The 18,331-nt window shown below is 43.7% G+C and overlaps 1 protein-coding gene across 1 annotated transcript in view; it reads left to right on the top strand.

Annotated features, from left to right (window-relative positions):
- Positions 1-18,331, top strand: part of ASTN2 (astrotactin 2) — a 1,033,755-nt gene that overhangs the window by 437,636 nt on the left and 577,788 nt on the right. Inside the window, exon 7 of the mRNA XM_052644759.1 lies at positions 15,645-15,812. Within this exon, the coding sequence (XP_052500719.1) occupies positions 15,645-15,812 (168 nt within the window). The remainder of the gene's footprint in view (positions 1-15,644; positions 15,813-18,331) is intronic.

Raw genomic sequence — 18,331 nt, 5'->3', positions numbered from 1 at the left:
CCCACTGAATTCAAACGAGAAGAGAAGATAGGGTAAGCGATCTGGAGAGAAAGGAACGCATGCAGGCAGTGACTGAGAGCCTCAAGAGCAGGCGGGCGCCTGGCCCTGATTTGGCCGACTGGCGTCGAACCCACAGCGTAGTAATGAGACAGATCTGGGAGGAATTGCTAATATGGTTATTCTTAGTGCTCACAGTTGTGAGTCGTCTTTGCCAAACAGCCCCTGACATTCGTGCAGCTTCCTTAGGAAAGGCAAAAAGAACCGTATTTCATAGAAAAGGGTGGACTAGAAGAAGGGGGAATGTAGGTAAACTCCTGCATCTGGAAAATCACACAGGCAGTCATGCATTTGTTCATTCATCCAGTCAGTCGTGTCTTAGCCATACATTTTGTGTTTTCATTACAAATTTTTTGAACCTAATATGTGCCAGGCATTTCTCTAGGGCCTTTACACTGTTACCTCACTCCTGAAACACATCTCTTTTTGAACAGTTTTTTGTTGGAGTATAGTTCATCTCTGATCCCTGGATCGGGAAGATTCCCCAGAGGAGGGCATGGCAGTCCACTCCAGTATTCTTCCCTGGAGAACCCCATGGACAGCGGAGCTTGGCAGCTACCGTCCATAGAGTCACAAAGAGTTCGACCCAACTGAAGCGACCGAGCACGCACACAGCACACACACAGTTGATTAACAGTGTTGTGTTAGTTTCTGTTATACAACAAAGTGAATCAGTTATACATATACATATACCCACGCTTTTTAAGAAATAATAGTTTCCCATATGGGTCAAATTATTGAGTAGAGTTCCTGCAACATATCGTAGAGTAGTAATGCTTGTTCCTGCCCTACCCAACTTGCCCCAGGAAATTGAGAAAATCGGAGGAGGTGCTATTGAGATAAGCCATGAATCCACACAGAGGAAATGAGCATTCTTGGGTAGATGGAAGAAAGTTTTTCTTTTTTTAAATAAAGCTATTGTCTGACTCTTTCCCAGGCAAGGCTACCATGTTGCACAACTCCAGGAGCAACATCTACATAGGATACAATTTTTCACAGGAGTATCTGTGTTTATATGTGTGTAAACATATGCAAGCATATATACATAGACACACTCACTTATACAGTTGTATATATGAAATACACAATAATATATATGGATAGACAAGGGCTTCCCAGGTGGTGCTAGTGGAAAAGAATCCACCTGCTCCTTGGAAGAAAAGTTATGACCAACCTAGATAGCATACTGAAAAGCAGAGATGTTACTTTGCCAACAAAGGTCCGTCTAGTCAGGGCTATGGTTTTTCCAGTGGTCATGTATGGATATGAGAGTTGGATTATAAAGAAAGCTGAGCGCTGAAGAATTGATGCTTTTGAACTGTGGTGTTGGAGAAGACTCTTGAGAGTCCCTTGGACTGCAAGGAGATCCACCCAGTCCATTCTAAAGGAGATCAGCCCTGGGTGTTCTTTGGAAGGAATGATGCTAAAGCTGAAACTCCAGTACTTTGGCCACCTCATGCGAAGAGTTGACTCATTGGAAAAGACTCTGATGCTGGGAGGGATTGGGGGCAGGAGGAGAAGGGGACGACAGAGGATGAGATGACTGTGTGACATCACTGACTCGATGGATGCGACTCTGAGTGAGCTCCAGGAGTTGGTGATGGACAGGGAGGCCTGGCGTGCTGTGATTCATGGGGTCGCAAAGAGTCGGACATGACTGAGCGACTGAACTGAACTGAACTGCCAGTGCAGGAGATGCAAGAGATACAGGTTTGATCCCTGAATCAGGAAGATCCCCTAGAGTAGGAAATGGCAGCCCACTACAGGATTCTTCAATTCTGTTGCTCAGTTATGTCCGGCTCTTTGCAATCCCATGGACTGCAGCACGCCACGCTTCCCTATCCATCACCAACTCTCAGAGCTTGCTCAAACTCATGTCCATCAAGTTGGGATGCCATCCAACTGTCTCATCCTCTGTTGTCCCCTTCACTTGCCTTCAGTCTTTCCTAGCATCAGGGTCTTTTCTTTTTTTATTATTTATTTATTTATTTCACTTTACAATACTGTATTGGAATCAGTTCTTCACATCAGGTGGCCAAAGTATTGGAGTTTTAGCTTCAGCATCAGTCCTCCCAATGAATATTCAGGACAGGATTCCTGCCTGGATTAATTCTATGGACATAGGAGTCTGGCAGACTCCAGTCCATGGGGGCGTAGAGTCAGACACAACTGAGCGACTGAACACATCGATAGACGTATTAATATTATAATGCACAGAATGCATTTTTGCTGTGTAAGTTTTATTCCCTGGAATAGTGCAATGCAGAGGCCCTAGCCAGGCACAGTCCTGTCCTTAGGCAATTCAAATATATTTTATTTAATAGTCATAGAAGCTCCATAAAATAACTATTCCTGCTGTATAGATATGGAAATTGAGGAGTCTTGCCAAGATTAAGTGATTTGTTCCAAGGTCACACAGTTATTGAATGCCTGGGCTAGGATTTAATCCATACTTCTTTGACTCCAAAATCCAGACCTTTCCCTTCCACCTAAGTTCGTGTCTTATGTGAGCAACTGACAGAGAAGAAAGTTTTTCAATATTAGCAAAGCAGAGCTAAAGGATCTTTGAGTTTTCTGAGCAACTGTCTATCAGGTTCATTCAAGAAGCACTGATCTTAGATCAAAAAAATCTGATACCAAGATTGGGTTTGATGCATAAATTCCCAATGAACTAATGAAGGCATTTTTTTAAAAAAAAGAAAGGGAGACAAAATAACTGAATTATTAAAAGTAAATAGCTGCTTTTAATCTCCACAATTATTCTTTAAAATTTTAAGTTACTTAAAAACAAGAAGCGTTTTATGACTTTGTTCTTTTTCCCTGCTGCCTAGCTTGATACCAAACTGTTATTCCCTGGGGAGAGAAATAATTTTTTGAGATTTCAACACTTCAAACCTCTTTTGTTCAGACTCAAATACCCCTAACTCAACTTTGAAGCAAGAGCAGGGATATGTAAAAGCCTGTAGAATTCTGTGGCAATCTGTTTTAGCCAGACTTTGATCACAATTTGAGGTGGGGAAGACAGAAAATAGTAGAAACACAACAATTGCCTGGAGCAAATATGGATCTGGCACTTCAGACCTCTATTTGGGGAGAGGGAGCAACACTTTGAAACAAGTTTATTTGAAAGTATGTCTTTTTCTAACATAGAATACCAGAGGCCTGTCTATATCCGTGCTTCCTTTTCTGGGACATCTAGTAATGGATTGTTGCGTATTTCTTATATGACATGGGCCTCACAACTATATTAACATTTCGTCTTCCCATTGAAGGATCTCTAGCTTCTGACAGCTTATTTCCATGGAATCTACTTTTTTATTCTTTTTAAATTTAATTTTTATGGAAGCCTCATTAATTTGCAGTGTTGTGTTAGTTTCAAGTGTATGGCAAAGTGAACAGTTAGTATTATTTTTCACATTATTTTCCATCATAGGTTATTGCAAGATAGGGGGGCTTCCCAGGGGGTACTGTGCTGTGTTGTATTTAGTTGCTCCATCTTGTCTCTCTGTGACCTCATGGACTGTAGCCCACCAGGCACCTCTGTCCATGGGAATTCTCCAGGCAAGAATACTGGAGTGGGTTACCATGCCCTCCTCCAGGGAATCTTCCCAACCCAGGGGTTGAACCTAGGTGTCCCGCATTGCAGGCAGATTCTTTACTGTCTGAGCCACCGGGGAAGCCATCCCAGGTGGTGCTAGTGGTAAAGAACCTGCCTGCCAATGCAGGAGACATAAGAGATCCCTGGATCAGGAAGATCCCCTAGGGAAGGGCATGACAACCCACTGCAGTATTCTTACTTGGAGAATCCCATGAACAGAGGAGCCTGGAGGGCTACAGTCCATAGAGTCAGACACAACTGAAGCGACGTAGCATGCACACATGCAACAGATACTGAGTATAGTTCCTGCTACATCAGTTCAGTTCAGTCGCTCAGTCGTGTCCGACCCTGCTATATAGTAGGTCACTACTGTTTACCTATTTCACATATAGTGGGCTTCCACTGTGGCTCAGCTGGTAAAGAATCTGCCTGCAATGCGAGAAACCTGGGTTTGATCCCTGGGTTGCGAAGATCCCCTGAAGAAGGGAAAAGCTACCCACTCCAGTATTCTGGCCTAGAGAATTCGATGGACTGTAGTCCATGGGGTCGCAGAGTGTTGGATACGACTGAGTGACTTTCACTTTCACTTTTCACTTTCACAACCAAGCTGCTGCTCCCTCTCCCATCCAGTGATGTTGGGAGTGCTAGGTAGGAACCAGGTCAGGCAGTTGACTGGGCACCTGTGGAATGAATAAAAATAGCTTCGCTCAAATGAGGGTTTGTATCCTGGACCCCACTAACCCCCGCGGGGCCCACAGATAGAACTGTATTTCAGTTATCAGTTTCCTCTGTAATATTATGCATTATGTTTTATATATTTGAAAATTTTATTCTGAGAAATGATCCATAGGGACCCATGACACAAAATAAAAAGTTAATAAATCGAGCAAATGCCAGGCTTAAAAGATAAGTCACTGTCAAAAAAGAGGTACTACATCAGTTTGCTCAGGCTGACATAAGAGAGTTCCACAGGTGATGTGGCTGAAGCAGCAGACATTTATTTCCTCACGGTTCTGGAGGCTAACATCTGAGATCAAGGTGTTGTCAGAGTCAGTTTCTTTTGAGGACCTCTCTCCTGGGCTTGGCGATGGCTGTCTGATGGCTGTCTTCTTCCTGGTCTTTACATGGTCTTCCTTCTGTGGGTGTTTGTATCCTAATCTCTTTTTCTTGGAAGGACAAGAAATGTCCTCACCCTCATGACTTCATTTAACCATAGTTATCTCTTTAAAGATCCCGTCATTATGAGGTACAGACAAATACTGTTTGATTCCACCCATATGAGGTACCTTGACTTCCTTGTGGCTTGGTGGTAAAGAATTTGCTTGCCAATGCTGGAGACTCGGGGTTGACCCCTGGGACAGGAAGATCCCCTGGAGAAGGAGATGACAACTCACTCCAGTATTCTTGCCTGGGAAACCCCATGGCCAGAGGTGGGCTACAGTCCATGGGGTCGCAAAAGAGTTGGACACGACTTAGCAACTAAACTACAATGTGAGGTACCTAGAATAGTCCAATTCATAGTCTGAAAGTACATTGATAGATGCCAGGGACATGGGTGGGGTGAGAAGGGGAGATGGGGAATCAGTGTTTAATGTGGACACTAGCTAAACTGAGGAGTTTAGGAAGGTGAAAAATTCGGGAGATGGATGATGATGAGAGATGCTTGATACTGCGAATATACTTGGTGCCCCTGAACTGATCAGTTAAGTATGGTTAAAATAGTATGTTTTATGTGACTTTTTCCACAATAATAATAATAATTAAAAAAAAAAAACTTAAAAAGGTCGTGTCATCAAGCACAGTCACATTCCGAGGCACTAGGCATTAAAACTTCAACAAGGAATTTCAGGGTAGACTCAAGTCAGCCCATGACAGGTAGAGACAGTCCAGAGAAACAGGTTGAAGTTGATCCAAGGAGAAGAGAACAGAATGACAGAAAGAACAAGAGCGGTCAGGAGAAGTTCAGGTTAGGGATTGAAGTTTGTGGCAGATTCCCTTTTCAGAGATGACTGTACAAGAACCACGCCCCACCCCCCGCACCCTCCTACCCCATGACCCTAGAGGAGCTGTTGCTGTCTCCCCAAGACCGAGTATCCCCAGCTACCACGCGGCCTCTGCTCACTGTCACAAACCCTCAAGCTGTGGTTTTTAGCCTCACGTTTACAGAGTGATCGCCCCTTAAGCAGCGTTCAGTCCAAGGCTGGTGGCAGAATGCATTCAGGCCTGGCTTGGGGCTCTGTGGATGGGGGGTCAGGGGTGAAGTAGGACTGAGTGCATTTTTCAGGGATCTTGTGGGGCTGAAGGTGAGATGGGCTCCTCATTTCTGCTCCCTCTTAATTTGTCTTCCCTCCTGTGCCTGGAAAGACAGTCCCCCCAGGTCTAAGTCAGATGGGGTCATCATGGAGTTACATGATGTAATAGAGAGAAGGAAACCTGTGATTGTATGACACCCAGAGAAACAGGGTACAGAAGGGCGAGCTGAATACTTTGGGCTAAAACAGTTGCCTGAGCTTCGTTCGTGAAGACCATCTTTCAGCCATGCAGTCCTTCCCTCTTTGGCTCCCCATTGTCCACCGTGACCAGAGCCTTCTTTTCAAATCTTCTCTCCATGGTTTTCAGAGGTCTGTGTCATGATGGGAGGTGTCATGAAAGGGATTTGCACTGCTGTCTGGCTCCCCAGGCAGTTCTGTCTGGTGACACCTCCTTCCTGGGTATTTTTAGTTCTCGTACATAGCTTTCTATGTCTTTGGGGGCTGATGTGCCTCTGGCTCTCCCGACTCCACCACAGAGTGTCCCGAGCTCCCCGGCTCACCCCTGATCTATGCTGCACAATTACAGGAGCAGGCTTATAATCAGTGTAATTGAAGATCAGAGTTAATGAGGACCCCCATGCCCGTGCGGTCCCCTGAGCAATGCTGAGCTTCAAATGCGAGATAAGAAAACGATTGGGCTGAACTGAAAATCCATTTGGTTAATTAGATGATGTATATTCCTACAGCCAGGGGGAGAAAAATATGTATATATTTAAAAATAAGGAAACATGACATTTTGAAGTTGAGATTTTGGAAGAGATTCTTTTCAGAGTCATTGCTCTCTGAGGAAATTGATGTGAGCACGAAGAAGAATCTCAGAGCATCCAAACAGGGATATTTTTGTTCCTAAGTCAAGAAAATAAAGTAGGGGTCCATTGGAAAACTAAAGGTGTATGAAACACCTGGAGAAGGGTGTTTTTATTCCTTTCCTATGGATTTATTCTCGAAGTACTGCTAGAATTTACCCGGGGAGAATTGCTTGCTCCTCTTTGACTTACGACTCTCTCTCTCCATTCGCCCACCCTCATTCTACACACACACCTTCAGAACCTCCATTACACTGTAAGCACTCTGGTGACTATAGTTATATAAGGCATGGTCTTCAAGAAATTCACAATCTAGATGGGAAGATAAGAAAAGGAGGATTGAAAAACATAGTTTGTCATAAGATTTGCCACCTTGAACTTCCTTCCTTCCTGGACAATAAGTTCTCATGGGCGGACACCATATTTTGCTCACCAAGAGCATAAGGATAGGAAATAACACTTAATAGGTGCTTTATTTGTTAAACGGACAAAGGAATGAGTGAATGAATCTTTGACAGCATATACAGCCGTTAGTTGAGTCAGCTACTTTGTAATTATTAAAGAGATTAAGAGGCATTGAGCCAGGTCTGAACACAAGGCTTCAGAAGCAAATTCTGCCGGGGTCCAGCCCCGGTGGATCCAGGGTAATTTGAAGGTGGGGACGGAGTTGGTGTCCTGGAAAAAACTTATTTAATTACAGATATAGAGGGAGATTAGAAACAGATAGTGTAGTAGAAAAAGAAGCTGAATTCAGCTAGGAAAACAGGGAGCGAGAAAGAAACGACACGGGTGAATCAGTCTTTCCAGAAACTGATCCGATTTCTTTATTTTTCAGGTTTGTTTATATACCTTTTTGTTATACATAGGGATGAATATAGAGTCACACGGGGGTCAGCAGACCTGACCCTTGTCACAATCAGGTGCTTCATATAAAATTATACAAAGGTCTTATGAGTTCAATCATCTTCTGGCCATGAGGTCTGCTGACATTTTATGGCCCTTTCTGATACTGGTCAGTTAACCAGCAAACTTATTTTTCCAGGGGTGATTTTTTCTTAAATCAGGCACCACCCTCCAAATAAAGTTGCATTCTATAGGGTGAGGGTGTAGTGAGTTACAATCAAGAAAGGAATTTACTTAACCTAAGTTTTAACATGATTAATCTTAAAGGTTAATACTTATTTCTCCTATATGCTAGTTATATTCATTATAAGGGCAGGAATATGGAGATTTAGCAGCAAATATTGGCTCAACAAATGTAAACCCTTCACCAATGTTTCCCCTTAAGATCTATTTTGTCTTAAGATAGTGATAAAGTTACATTTTTGCATAGCAAGGACACAGTGATTTATAACAAAGTTCAGTGATCTATAACAAAAGAGAAGATTCATTAACTCAAAAAGTCTAGTATTGCTAACATCAAAAACTACTATATTTCCTTTTCTATTTTCCAAATACATTGATTAATATATTCCCAGGTGCCTAAGGATGTGGAGGCCTGATGGCAATCATTGACTCATCATTGAAAAAAGCCCTATGCTAATACTCCAAACTCTCTGTGCTGTTTATGATTGAGAGGTTGTCACACAAGCTAGTCTGTCAGCAGAGAGGTTTGACCTGAGACATCCTTGTCACACCCAGGGCAGGCAATTAGCAGTAATTATTGGCACGACAAATGAAGAAAAAAACCCTTCACCAATATAGTTCCTAATCAACCCACTAATACTATACTAATGATATTCTAACTTCTCAAAAGAGTCTGTATTTAGAAAGTTTTAAAACATCCCGTGCCTCTCACAGTTGGGAGGCTGTAAACAATCACATGTGGCCGGACGAGCCTGATAGGCAGGCCAGAGAACCTTCAGAGTTCGTAAGTTGAAACACTCTTGTCATGCCCAGGAATTTTTATTAACTGGAGCTGCAAGTTAACTCCTTCTCTGAGAGAAATGGTTATGGGGGAGAGCTCCCCATAAAGTACTCTGGTTTGGGGGGTAGATGCTCAGGAACAGGGGGTTTCCTGAGGCTTGATCACGCCTTTGCGTATGCTAAGCTTCCTTCCTCATGACCTTTGTCATGGGCTGAGTTCCTCACGCTGGCCCCCAACAAAATTCTACCTCAACTTTTGTCTAGTTTGTTGATCTTTATTGCCTTCTTCAAAGTGTAGCTTTATAGTGTAGCTTTATAGTAGTGATTAAGCTACACTTTGAATTCCTCTCCAGTTCCCCTTTTACCTTTCCCTTATATCTACTTGACTTCCCTGGTGGCCCAGATGGTAAAGCGTCTGCCTACAACGCGAGAGACTCGGGTTCAGTCCCTGGGTTGGGAAGATCCTTTGGAGAAGAAAATGGCAACCCACTCCAGTACTCTTGCCTGGAAAATCCCATGGATGGAGGAGCATTGTAGGCTATAGTCCATGAGGTCACAAAGAGTCGGACACGACTGAGTGACTTCAATTTCACTTTATATCTATTTAATGAGATGGCTGGATGGCATCACTGACTCGATGGACGTGAGTCTGAGTGAATTCTGGGAGTTGGTGATGGACAGGGAGGCCTGGCGTGCTGCGATTCATGGGATCACAGAGTCGGACACGACTGGGTGACTTCACTTTCACTTTATATCTACTTAATGCTCATCACTTTCAGGCAGTTCTTACAGCACACTTTCGGTGTTCAGTCACTAAGTCATGTCTGATTCTTGAAACTCCATGGACTACAGCATGCCAGGCTTCCCTGTCCTTCTCTATCTCCCAGAGTTGGCTTAAAATCATGTCCATTAAGTCAGTGATGCCATCCAACCATCTTGTCCTCTGCTGCCCCTTTCTCATCTTACCCTCAATCTGTCCCAAGATCAGGGTCTTCTCCAGTGGATCAGCTTTTTGCATCAGGTGGCCAAAGTATTAGAGATTCAGCTTCAGCACCAGTCCTTCCAATGCATATTCAGGGTTGATTTCCTTTAGGGTTGACTGGTTTGATCTCCTTGCAGTCCAAGGAACTCTCACGGGTCTTCTCCAGCACCACAGTTCAAAACCATCAATTCTTCATCACTCAGCCTTCTTTATGTTCCAACTCTCACATCTATATATGACTACTGGAAAAACCATAGTTTTGACTAGATGGAACTTTGTCAGCAAAGTGATGTCTCTGCTTTTTAATACACTGTCTAGGTTTGTCACAGCTTTGCTTCCAAGGAGTAGGTGTCTTTCCATTTCAGTCGCTGTCTGTGGTGATTTTGAGCCCAAGAAAATAAAATCTACCTCTGTTTCCATTGTTTCCTCATTTACTTGCCATGAAGTGATGGGACCAGATCCCATGATCTTCGTTTTCTGAATTTTGAGTTTTAAGCCAACTTTTTCACTCTCCTGTTTCACCTTCATCAACAGGCTTTTTAGTTCCTCTTCACTTTCTGCCATAAGGCTGGTATCGTCTGCATATCTGAAGTTGTTGATATTTCTCTTGGCAACCTTGATTCTAGTTTATGATTCATCCAGCCTGACATTTCTCATGATGTACTCTGCATGTAAGTTAAATAAGCAGGGTGACAATATACAGCCTTGATGTACTCCTTTTCCAATCGTGAACCAGGCCATTGTTCCATGTCCAGTTCTAACTGTTGCTTCTTGACCTGCATAGAGATTTTTCAGGAGGCAGGTAAGGTGGTCTGGTATTCCCATCTCTTTCAGAATTTTCCACAGTTTGTTGTGATTCACACAGTCAAAGGCTTTAGTGTAGTCAGTGAAACAGATATAGATGTTTTTGTGGGAAATGAAAGTGATAGACACTCAGTCATGTCCAACTCTTTGCAACCCCATGGACTATATATTCCATGGAATTATCCAGGCCAGAAAACTGGAGTAGGTAGCCTTTCCCTTCTCCAGGGATCAAACCCAGGTCTCCCACCTTGGAGGCGGATTCTTTACCAGCTGAGCCACAAGGCAAGCCCGAGAATACTGAAGTGGGTAGCCTATCCCTTCTCCAATGGGTCTTTCTGACCCAGCAACCAACCCGGGGTCTACTTGTGGAGGATGTATGGTATCTGCCTCCGCATACATGGGGCTTCCCTGGAGGCTCAGATGGTAAAGAATCCACCTGCAATGAAGGAGACCTGGATTTAATCCCTGGTTTGGGAAGATCCCCTGGAGAAAGGAATGGCTACCCACTCCAGTATTCTTGCTTGGAGAATCCCATGGATGGCAGAGCCTGGCAGGCCACAGTCCATGGGGTCGCACAGAGTCAGACACCACTGAGCCACCGAGCACCCACCCCATGCATTTGACCTCCCAGTTTTCTTGCTGGAGTCCGTCTATCTTTGAATCTTTATGTCTATTTCTTACTCGGAGCAGTTTAATGAATGTTGGGTGAATGAACATGGTTTACGCCTTGATTAGACTTTTCAGTTCCTTTCTCTCGCTTTCTGTTGTGGCAGCTGGTGCATATCCTTGCCCCTTCATGCTGAGTCCCTCTAGCGTCTCTACTTTCATCATCCACAACAGAAGTTCAGTTCTCTGGGTGAACAAGAGCTCAGAAGCCATGATGGCAGATTTCAAGTTTTGGTTTGGAATTAGGGAGACTCTGAAGGGCTAGTCTCACATTCTGACCCCATGCGTGCGTGCACATGTGCATGCTAAGTCGCTTCATTCGTGTCCAACTCTGTACAACTCAATGGTCTGTAGCCCACCAGGCTCCTCTGTCCATGGGATTCTCCAGGCAAGAATACTGGGGTGGGTTGCCGTAGCCTCCTGCATGGGGTCTTCCCAACCCAGCGATCGAACCTGAGTCTCTTATGTCTCCTGCATCAGAAGGTGGGTTCTTTACCACTAGAGCCACCTGATAAGCCCCACAGGCTGAAAAAAAAAAAAATTAAGTTTTGGGATCAAGGCAGAAGCATATCTGCTTCCTAATTCCATCATAGAGTGAGCTACACTTTCCTCTAGTCAAGCATGGGACTTTTATTTCATTATTTCATTCAACGGATACTCACCAAACTCCTCGTATGTGCCGTATCTTTTACTGGGGGCTGGATTGATAAGGACTGATGAATGAATCATGATTTCTTTCCTGCAGGAAAGAAAGAGAAAGCAGAAACCCTTCAACACAATAGGGACACCCTGAAGGGGGATGTACAGACTACCCAAAGAGGAGCAGAAGGACCAAGGAGGGCAACTCTGCCTGATACCCAACCACAGCCTCGATTCTCAAGATAATCTGGAATAATGGGCATGTCCTAGCTTTAGATGCCGAAAAACTTGGATTAAGTTTCTACTTTGGCCACTTACTAGTTGTGCAAATTTGACTATATCAGTCTCTCTCTCTGAACCTGATGTTGTCTGTCTGTAAAAGGGGGCCATACTTATCCTGCCAGGCTCTTGTAAGGATTAAGTGAACGCTCATCCCAGGATCTGGACACAATAGTATGTTCAAAGGATAGTAACTCCCTTCTGTCATAAAAACCAGCATATTATCTTTTTTAAAGACACTGAGGACAACTTACTTTTGGGTGAGTCACTTCCGAAGAGAATCATGTTTCTCATATTTGAAAAGATCTGTTAATCAGTATTGCCTTCAGAGCTTCCAAGATCAGAAGAAATTTAAATAGCAGTCAAAATAGCTCCGGCAAGTTGAGATTTTGCCATGTGCCAGGGACTTCACATACTGTAGTGGATGTTGTGACACTGCTTCCAAATCTCTTATTAGAACACGGGCACTCATTCCTCCCGCTGCCTGGAATGTTGACGGTTGAACACTCTGAGTCTTTCTTGGAGAAATGCCCTCCATTGAAAAGGACTACTTCACCAGAACTTTGATCCCTGCCCCAGGGATGTCTCTGCCCCTATGATGGTTAGTGTTGAAGATATGAAGACCTAACACCTTTGTCTTGATTTGGATTTCCAGTCTAAAGGACCCTCTCTGCTCCAGTGCTTCCCGTGGCATCAGCTGTAACTGCGTGCAATCTACCTTTTCCCTCTGCCCCATCCCACTTCACTCATGTCCCTACGAAAGAGCATCCCCCCAAACCTCCTGCATCCCAGGGTCTGACTTTGAGCCTGATTTCTGGTGAACCTGACCCAAGACAAATGCATGGTGTCGTTTAATCTTTATCTTTTTTTTTTTTTAACCCCGTGAAAGGAAAATCAATATCTACCTCTTTCTTAGGCTTTGACTGAGAATGTGTTTTCTTGTCCAGGCTTACAGAACCAGTAGGTAGCAGACTGAAGATCTCAATACCTGTCTTGCCAGCTCTATTCCCTTCTTCCCTGTGCTGTGTCACTTTCCTAAACTAGTGGGATTAGCCAAACTCAGCCCTGGGACATAATTCAATATCCATCCCTCAGTCTTTAGTGAGAATAAATACAAGAATTATCCATTTAAACAGCATGACTGTGCTTTTCAAAAGAAAAATCTGTAGTTGATACTGACGTTCGGTGCCTTGCACATGGACCCATGTGACATGTTTCTGCTCGGGCTTAGTTCCAGAGGGGAAAATATGGCTTTGTAGATAGATTTGCATATCTTCCCTTGCCAGAAAATTTGAAATATGGAATCCAACAGACTCCTTCTTCTTGTTCTTGTTCTTCTTTTTTTTTTTCTTTTTTCCTTTAGCTGCCAAGGATTTGAAGGCTAACTTCAGATGTGGTCATTCCCTTATCTCTGAGCCTGATGCTATCTACTCCTTATGCTTTTCGTACAGAGTCCTCTTCATCCTCACCAAAACCATATTGTCCACTGTGCTTTTATTTAGAAACTCATTCTATACGATGATATAAATCATACCGTGTGTGTGAATTAGAGAAGATAACATTGCCTGCCATGCTTACATCCTTTTCAGAGAATCTTAGCTCCTCAGGGCAGCCAGGTAGTATCTGAAGTGGTCCTTGCTCTCTGCTCACTTCATTGGCCCACAGCTGGGTACCAGAGCCAAGATGAGCCTCACCATTGGTTAGCTGGCAGGGTCTGATGTGACCTGACAGGTTGCTGCCAAATCCTCAGGATGTCTATTAACTGAGTCCTTCTTTGGAAAATTTAAATTGCATTCATGAAAGATTTTTTTTTTTTTCGCTTGATAGTGATATAGAGAGAAGGCAATGCAGGGAGAGAAGCTGAGTCATGCTAATTTTGAAACAATTTAAAATCTCCTCCTGCTGAGTCTCTAGATCTGCCATAAATCTAGAGCCACTTTGTGGTTCTGTGTCCAGCTTTGTGAAGCCTGGTCTTATTTGAACTATTTCTGTCCCTCCTTCCCCCATGAAATTCCACTTTCACTGTATTGCCACATATGTGCTCTCGCTCTCTATGACTAATGTGCCATCACCTTCAATGGACTTCTGCCACATGACCCCAAAGAAGATATGTATGTAGCTCATGTGTGTGGGCCTCCCAGGCAGTGCTAGTGATGAAGAAGCTGCTGCCAGGGCGGGAGATGCCAGAGACTTGAGTTCAGCCCCTGATTCGGGAAGATGCCCCGGAGGAGGAAATGGCAACCCACTCCAGTATTCTTGTCTGGAGAATCCCATGGACAGAGGAGCCTGGAGGGCTACAGTCCATAGGGTTCCAAAGAGTCGGACACAACTAAGCAACTTAGCATGCGCACACACATATGTGTGTGTATGTATGTGTGTTAATCCACATATGGCTGTATGTATATATGTGTCTGTGTATATGCATGTTAAAAAGGAGCAATTTTGGAGCCTAGATTGCCAAGTTAGAGTCTTTTGTTTGGCCTACATAAGCTTTACAGAAAAAATTTCAACCATCATTTTCAAACTGGTGGATCACGGCAAAAGTCTGAGTTTTCTGCCTCTTCTGATGAAAACCTAGCGCCACTTACCTTTAGACCCATTTGACCAGAGCTGGCGGGAGCTGAGCTGCAGGTGCTCCATGTGAATAGAGCCCACAGTGCCCAGCTCACCCCACGCTCCGCCTTTCCTTACTGTTTCCCAACATTAAGGCATTTTCCATTGCATGGGTGCTGCTTTTTGTTTTGGAGGTGCTACAGACCTTTTGAATCATCCCTCTCTCTCTCTCACCCTCTTTCTCTATCCCTCATACAATAAAATAAAACAAACTAAGCCAGGGGGCCACCATGCCATTTCCCTTACACTCAGTCCGTATTTCCCATGGATGTCATCTGCCTGCCCCCCGTGGGCTATTAGTGACCCGTTTCAAGGGGGATGCATGGGCAACAGAAACAAAAACTTTTTGTATTTTAAATTTTAATACAGTAAGTCCTCTCTATATGAACCTTCAAGTTGCGAACTTTCAAAGATGCGAATGTGTGTTCACATGTCCAGTCATGTAAGTTAGTTCACATGAATGTCGACATCCGTAAAAGCTGGGTACCAAGGCTCACCCTGTTGGCCTTATGAACGTGCTCTGGGAACAGAACTTGTTTGTATGCAGGGAACTTAATGCACTCAATCATTCTTTCCTAGGACAAATCAGGCACTAGCTAAGCACTTTGTCCACGTTAATTTATTTCATTTTCACAACACCGGGGTGGGTTCTGTTAGTATTCCCATTTACAGACGATGTGGCCAAGACCCAGAGGGAGTGAGTGGCTTCCCCAAAGACTAGGGCTGGTAATGGTGGATCCGGGATTTGAACTCAGGCCTCTCTCAGTCTTGACGGCCTGTCAAGCACTCGGCAGAATTGTCTCTTGTGTCTGATTTGTCTGTCTCCGTCAGTCGCTCACACCATAACTTGCACACTGTAAATGCTCTGTGAAGATGTGTAGATCTGAGACAACAGAGGACCTATGGTGAGGGGAATGGCTTGTATGTACCTGTCTCCTTTCCTGCCCTGTACCTCAGCAGCAAGACACCTGAGTCTGAAAATCACGCAGAAAGTAGCTGTCTTTCTCTCTGTCCCCCTACAGGGAGCAGCTTTGTGGTGAGTGAAGGGAGCTACCTGGACATCTCCGACTGGTTAAACCCAGCCAAGCTGTCCCTGTATTACCAGATCAATGCCACCTCCCCGTGGGTGAGGGACCTCTGCGGACAGAGGACCACAGATGCCTGTGAGCAGCTCTGCGACCCAGAAACCGGTGAGCCATGGGCAGGGCTGGGGAGCGGAGAAGGTATGGGCCGCAGAGGGTCTGCACTGCTTCCGTCCAAAGAATCGTGGCTTCTGAGTGATTGACGAGGGGCTTTATGCAAAGTGTCCATCAGTCTCATTGGTGGTTAAACTATGTGCTGTCATTGGCTGACAGGGAAGCAGATTCTTGTAAAACCACAGTATATCAGAAAGGACCACAGAAAATGCCTAGTCCAATCTCAGCAAAGAAAAGAGTCTGAGTGTCACCAGACAGCCCTGAGCTCAGATCCTATCTACCTCTTCCTTGCTGGGTGTTCTTTATCATTTTTCTTCTTTATTGAAATATAATTGGCACATAGAGTTGTATAGGTTTTAGGTGTAAAATGTGATGATTTAATCCGTATATAGAGAGCAAAATGATTACCATCATAAGGTTCCTTAACACCTCTACCTGACATTCTTACCTTCTTTGTGTGTATACGGTGACAACATTTAAGATCTACTCACTCAGGACTTTTCAAGATACAGCAGTATTGTTCACTATTCTGTACACTAGATCCCCCAGAACTATTTTTTTTTTTTTTACCTTAAAAGGGGAAATGTTGGCCATCAGATCCAAGCTAACTGGGCATTTCTTAGCAAGACACTTCCTCTCTCTGAATACTAGAACATGAAAATAGTATCTAACCCACCAGTATGTTGTTGGGTTTAATGAGATACTGTATGCAGAGCTTCAAGGCGATGCCTTTATTCATTCTTTTGGCTGACACATACTGAGTAGTTGGACAGGTTTCTAGGCACTGGGGACATAGCAGTGAACAAAAAATGTGGTCCACTGGAGAAGGGAATGACAAACCACTTTAGTATTCTTGCATTGAGAACTCCATGAACAGTATGAAAAGTCAAAATGATACAATACTGAAAGAGGAACTCCCCAGGTCGGTAGGTGCCCAATATGCTATTGGAGATCAGTGGAGAAATAACTCCAGAAAGAAAGAAGGGATGAAGCCAAAGCAAAAACAACACCCAGTTGTGGATGTGACTGGTGATAGAAGCAAGGTCTGATGCTATAAAGAGCAGTATTGCATAGGAACCTGGAATGTCAGGTCCATGAATCAAGGCAAATTGGAAGTGGTCAGACAGGAGATGGCAAGAGTGAATGTTGACATTCTAGAAATCAGCTAACTAAAATGCACTGGAATGGGTGAATTTAACTCAGATGACCATTATATCTACTACTGTGGGCAGGAATCCCTTAGAAGAAATGGAGTAGCCATCACGGTCAACAAAAGAGCCCTAAATGCAGTACTTGGATGCAATCTCAAAAACGACAGAATGATCTCTGTTCGTTTCCAAGGCAAACCATTCAATACCACGGTAATCCAAGCCTATTCCCCAACCAGTAGTGCTGAAGAAGCTGAAGTTGAACGGTTCTATGAAGACCTACAAGACCTTTTAGAACTAACACCCAAAAAAGATGTCCTTTTCATTATAGGGGACTGGAATGCAAAAGTAGGAAGTCAAGAAACACCTGGAGTAACAGGCAAATTTGGCCTTGGAGTACAGAATGAAGCAGGGCAAAGGCTAATAGAGTTTTGCCAAGAGAATGCACTGGTCATAGCAAACACCCTCTTCCAACAACACAAGAGAAGACTCTACACATGGACATCACCAGATGGTCAACACCGAAATCAGACTGATTATATCCTATGTAGGCAAAGATGGAGAAGCTCTATACAGTCAGCAAAAACAAGACCAGGAGCTGACTGTGGCTCAGATCATGAACTCCTTATTGCCAAATTCAGACTTAAATTGAAGAAAGTAGGGAAAACCACTAGACCATTCAGATATGACCTAAATCAAATCTGTTATGATTATACAGTAGAAGTGAGAAATAGATTATGGAGATCTGATAGAGTGCCCGATGAACTATGGAATGAGGTTCGTGACATTGTACAGGAGACAGGGATCAAGACCATCCCAATGGAAAAGAAATGAAAAAAAACAAAATGGCTGTCTCAGGAGGCCTTACAAATAGCTGTGAAAAGAAGAGAAGTGAAAAGCAAAGGAGAAAAGGAAAGATATTCCCACTTGAATGCAGAGTTTCAAAGAATAGCAAGGAGAGATAAGAAAGCCTTCCTCAGCAATCAATCCAAAGAAATAGTGGAAAACAACAGAATGGGAAAGACTAGAGATCTCTTCAAGAAAATTAGAGACGCCAAGGGAACATATCATGCAAAGATGGGCTCGATAAAGGACAGAAATGGTATGGACCTAACAAAAGCAGAAGATATTAAGAAGAGGTGGCAAGAATACACGGAAGAACTGTACAAAAAAGATCTTCATGACCCAGATAATGACAATGGTGTGATCACTCACCTAGAGCCAGACATCCTGGAATGTGAAATCAAGTGGGCCTTAGAAAGCATCACTATGAACAAAGCTAGTGGAGGTGATAGAATTCCAATTGAACTATTTCGAATCCTGAAAGATGATACTGTGAAAGTGCTGCACTCAATATGCCAGCAA

The sequence above is a fragment of the Budorcas taxicolor genome, chromosome 8 (genome assembly GCF_023091745.1).
Source record: "Budorcas taxicolor isolate Tak-1 chromosome 8, Takin1.1, whole genome shotgun sequence".
NCBI classification, from domain to species: Eukaryota; Metazoa; Chordata; class Mammalia; order Artiodactyla; family Bovidae; genus Budorcas; species Budorcas taxicolor.
Note: the sequence above shows the minus strand (reverse complement) of the source record. Positions and strands in the feature narration are given on the sequence as shown.